The 2953-nt window shown below is 55.9% G+C and overlaps 1 protein-coding gene across 1 annotated transcript in view; it reads right to left on the bottom strand.

Moving 5' to 3' along the window:
* The window catches only part of TCTE1 (t-complex-associated-testis-expressed 1), an 8168-nt gene extending 7433 nt beyond the window's left edge, over positions 1 to 735 (bottom strand). Inside the window, exon 1 of the mRNA XM_009637225.2 lies at positions 468 to 735. Coding sequence (XP_009635520.1) covers positions 468 to 648 — 181 coding nt within the window. The 5' untranslated portion in view covers positions 649 to 735. The remainder of the gene's footprint in view (positions 1 to 467) is intronic.
* Between the last annotated feature and the right edge of the window lie 2218 nt (positions 736 to 2953).

Raw genomic sequence — 2953 nt, 5'->3', positions numbered from 1 at the left:
AACGGGCGATGGGACGAGGGGGAATGGTCTGAAGTTGTGCCAGGGCAGGTCTAGGTTGGACATTGGGAAAAATTTCTTCACCGAAAGGGTTGTCAGGCTCTGGAAAGGGCTGCCCAGGGAGGTGGTCGAGTCCTTGTTCCTGGGGGTACTTAAAAGACGGGTAGATGAGGTGCTTAGGGACAGGGTTTAGTGGTGGGATGGCAGGGTTAGGTTAATGGTTGGACTTGATGATCTTAGAGGTCTTTTCCAACCAAAGTGATTCTATGATTCTATGAAGTACATACTTAGCTACTAAACAGTTTGGTTAACTAGCTGCCTGCGGGGATGTTTCTCCCCATCTGTTCCTCTGGCAGGGCTGGGTACCACACTCTGCCTTTCCCAGGCATCCACCTGCCTTGCCGACCCCCTGCTCCCCGGGCCTGACCCGCTCTCTCCATGTCTCCCAGGGGAAACGTGCTCCCGCTTACTTTCGAAGTTGAGAACGATGTGCTGGAGGCAGAGCTCGGTGAGGTGGGGGACAGTGGCGAGGGACCACTCGGGATCCTCAAAGACGCGGCGTGTATCGTGCAAGCCAGCAGGGAGGCTGGCCTGGGATGGATACAGCGGGGGAACGGCTGCGCTCCTGCCACCAGCCCCCGGCTGCTGCATGCTGCTCAGGACCCACCTCTCCTTCAGGAGATGGGAGAGGAAAATGGCTTGAGAGTCACCACCACATTTTCCAGCTGGGCTGCCTGCAAAAGAAAAAGGCAACTTTAGAAAGAAGGCAGCGGTAAGAGCGGGCTGCTCACGCTGCCCTCCTGTAACGTGCTTGGCCCCTGCCCTTTGCCTGCCTCCTCTTCTGGGACTGGAAGCACTGCAGCAAAACAACCATTGTTCAGCCTTATCTTTATCGGCCACCCTGTACAAAGAGGTCTCTAGGCACTGTGTGTAATAAGCAGATAATAATGTGGTGTTAATTCAGAGTGCTATTGAAGAGGATGGACAGGAATTGAGAGTTTACTGCCTTTTTCAATAAAAGAACTAGGTGACGCCGTCAGGAGATGGGTCTACAGCAAAGGAGAACAACGGTTCTTCACACGATCTGCGGTTGGACCGGGGAATCCCTTGCCACGGGATGCTGTGGGTGCTGAGAGTCTGTGCAGGTTCCAGGACAAATCCATGGAAGAGAAACCCCTTGAGAATGATTCAGTGCACAGAAACCACAGCTGGCTCCGTGTGAGTTGAACACAGCTGGAGGCAGGGAAGGGGCGGACAGGCAGAAGTGAGGACTGGGAGTCCCCTCTCTGCGAAGCCCCCTGCCCCCGGAGGAAGGTGCTGTGGTGGCAGGCCACCACGGAGGGGGAAGAGACGAGGCCTGATTCTCCAGTGCATGCTTGACCCAGCTGAAACCCAGCTCCTGGTGCTTGATGGACTTCGGCAGAAGGGCAGAGCACAGCCGGGTGGCAGTGAGGTGGCATTAATAGAAGAGAAGTGACTGGGAAAAATGTTTTCTCCTTGCTCAGTCCTTCGTCCTATTCAAAAAGCATCTGTGTCATTCAGTCCCCCAGGCCAGTCACAGCTAATTGGAGCTTCTGATGGCTTTCCTGACCTTTTGGAAGCAATTGTGAAAGGCCAGCTGTTGGGGAAAACCAGTGCAGCATCCGTGGCCTAGGATTGTTTCATGGCTGCCTTCCAGCAGATGATCTGATTGCCAGTTTACCAATGGCAGATTGATTTTTAGAGGGCACGTAACCCGTGGCGCATGTGGGACGGCTGAAGTGGCTCCTGGAGACCAAATGGGAGACACAGCTGCCCTCAGGCAGAGCCGAAACCCAGCTCTAGAAGCAGCGCAGCCCCTCTGTGCAGAGGATGAAGGTCACTGTGTGAAGCTCACTGGTGTATGCTACCCTGCTGTGGACCAGCCCCAACGTAGGGTGGCCCCAGAAGAGATGCAGACAGCTCAGGGTGTCTGTGCCCGGGCTGCTGAGGGGCTTTCCCTCGACCTGAGCTCCACAACAAGCCAGCTTAGCTGACCCCGCCATCCCCACCCGGCATTCGGCGTGAAGCCAGCAAGAGCAAGGCCAGGTTGGATGGGGCTCTGAGCAGCCTGATCTAGTTAGCGGTGTCCGTGCTCACTGTAGGGGGGTTGGACTAGATGGCCTCTAGGGGTCCCTTCCAACCCAAAACATTCTATGAAACAAACATCCTACGCTTCTAAGGCTGCCGGCGTGCGACAGCCAGCCCACAAGGCGTCTGCAGAGTGGACGGGGCTCTGAGCAGCCTGATCTAGTTAGCGGTGTCCGTGCTCACTGTAGGGGGGTTGGACTAGATGGCCTCTAGGGGTCCCTTCCAACCCAAAACATTCTATGAAACAAACATCCTACGCTTCTAAGGCTGCCGGCGTGCGACAGCCAGCCCACAAGGCGTCTGCATCAACCCCATGCCTTTGGTGCCGGGGGTGGTGGTGGGGGGGGCTGAGTCTGACACTGAGTCACTGCTCGCACCTCATCCATTCCCACCGCCCCCAGCACGGTAAGCACGCCCCCACCAGCCATGCTTACTGCCAGGGGAAGGGGCCTCTTTCACTGCTGCATCCCCTCCGCCTCGGCTGCGGGAGTCTCACCCAGCCAGAGCTAGCACCCCAAGCCAGTTCCCACAGCTGGGTTTGCTAAGCGTGTATTTAAACACCGGAGAAGCACTGTAATTCACTACCAGTAAGCCAAGTCGACAGTGTTAACGCACGCTCCTTCCCATCCGCTCTACATCCACATCAGTCACCTATAGGGGCCTATAGGAAAGATGGGGACAAGCTTTTTAGTAGGGCCAGCTGTGACAGGACAAGGGGGGATGGTTTTAAACTAAACCAGGGTAGGTTTAGACTAGATATAAGGAAGAAATTGTTTCCAATGAGGGTGGTGAAACCCTGGGAGGGGTTGCCCAGAGAGGTGGTGGAGGCCCCATCCCTGGGAACATT

This window comes from Egretta garzetta, unplaced genomic scaffold (assembly GCF_000687185.1).
Source record: "Egretta garzetta isolate BGI_Z169 unplaced genomic scaffold, ASM68718v1 scaffold574, whole genome shotgun sequence".
NCBI classification, from domain to species: domain Eukaryota; kingdom Metazoa; phylum Chordata; class Aves; order Pelecaniformes; family Ardeidae; genus Egretta; species Egretta garzetta.
This window is presented reverse-complemented; position numbering and strand designations above follow the sequence as displayed.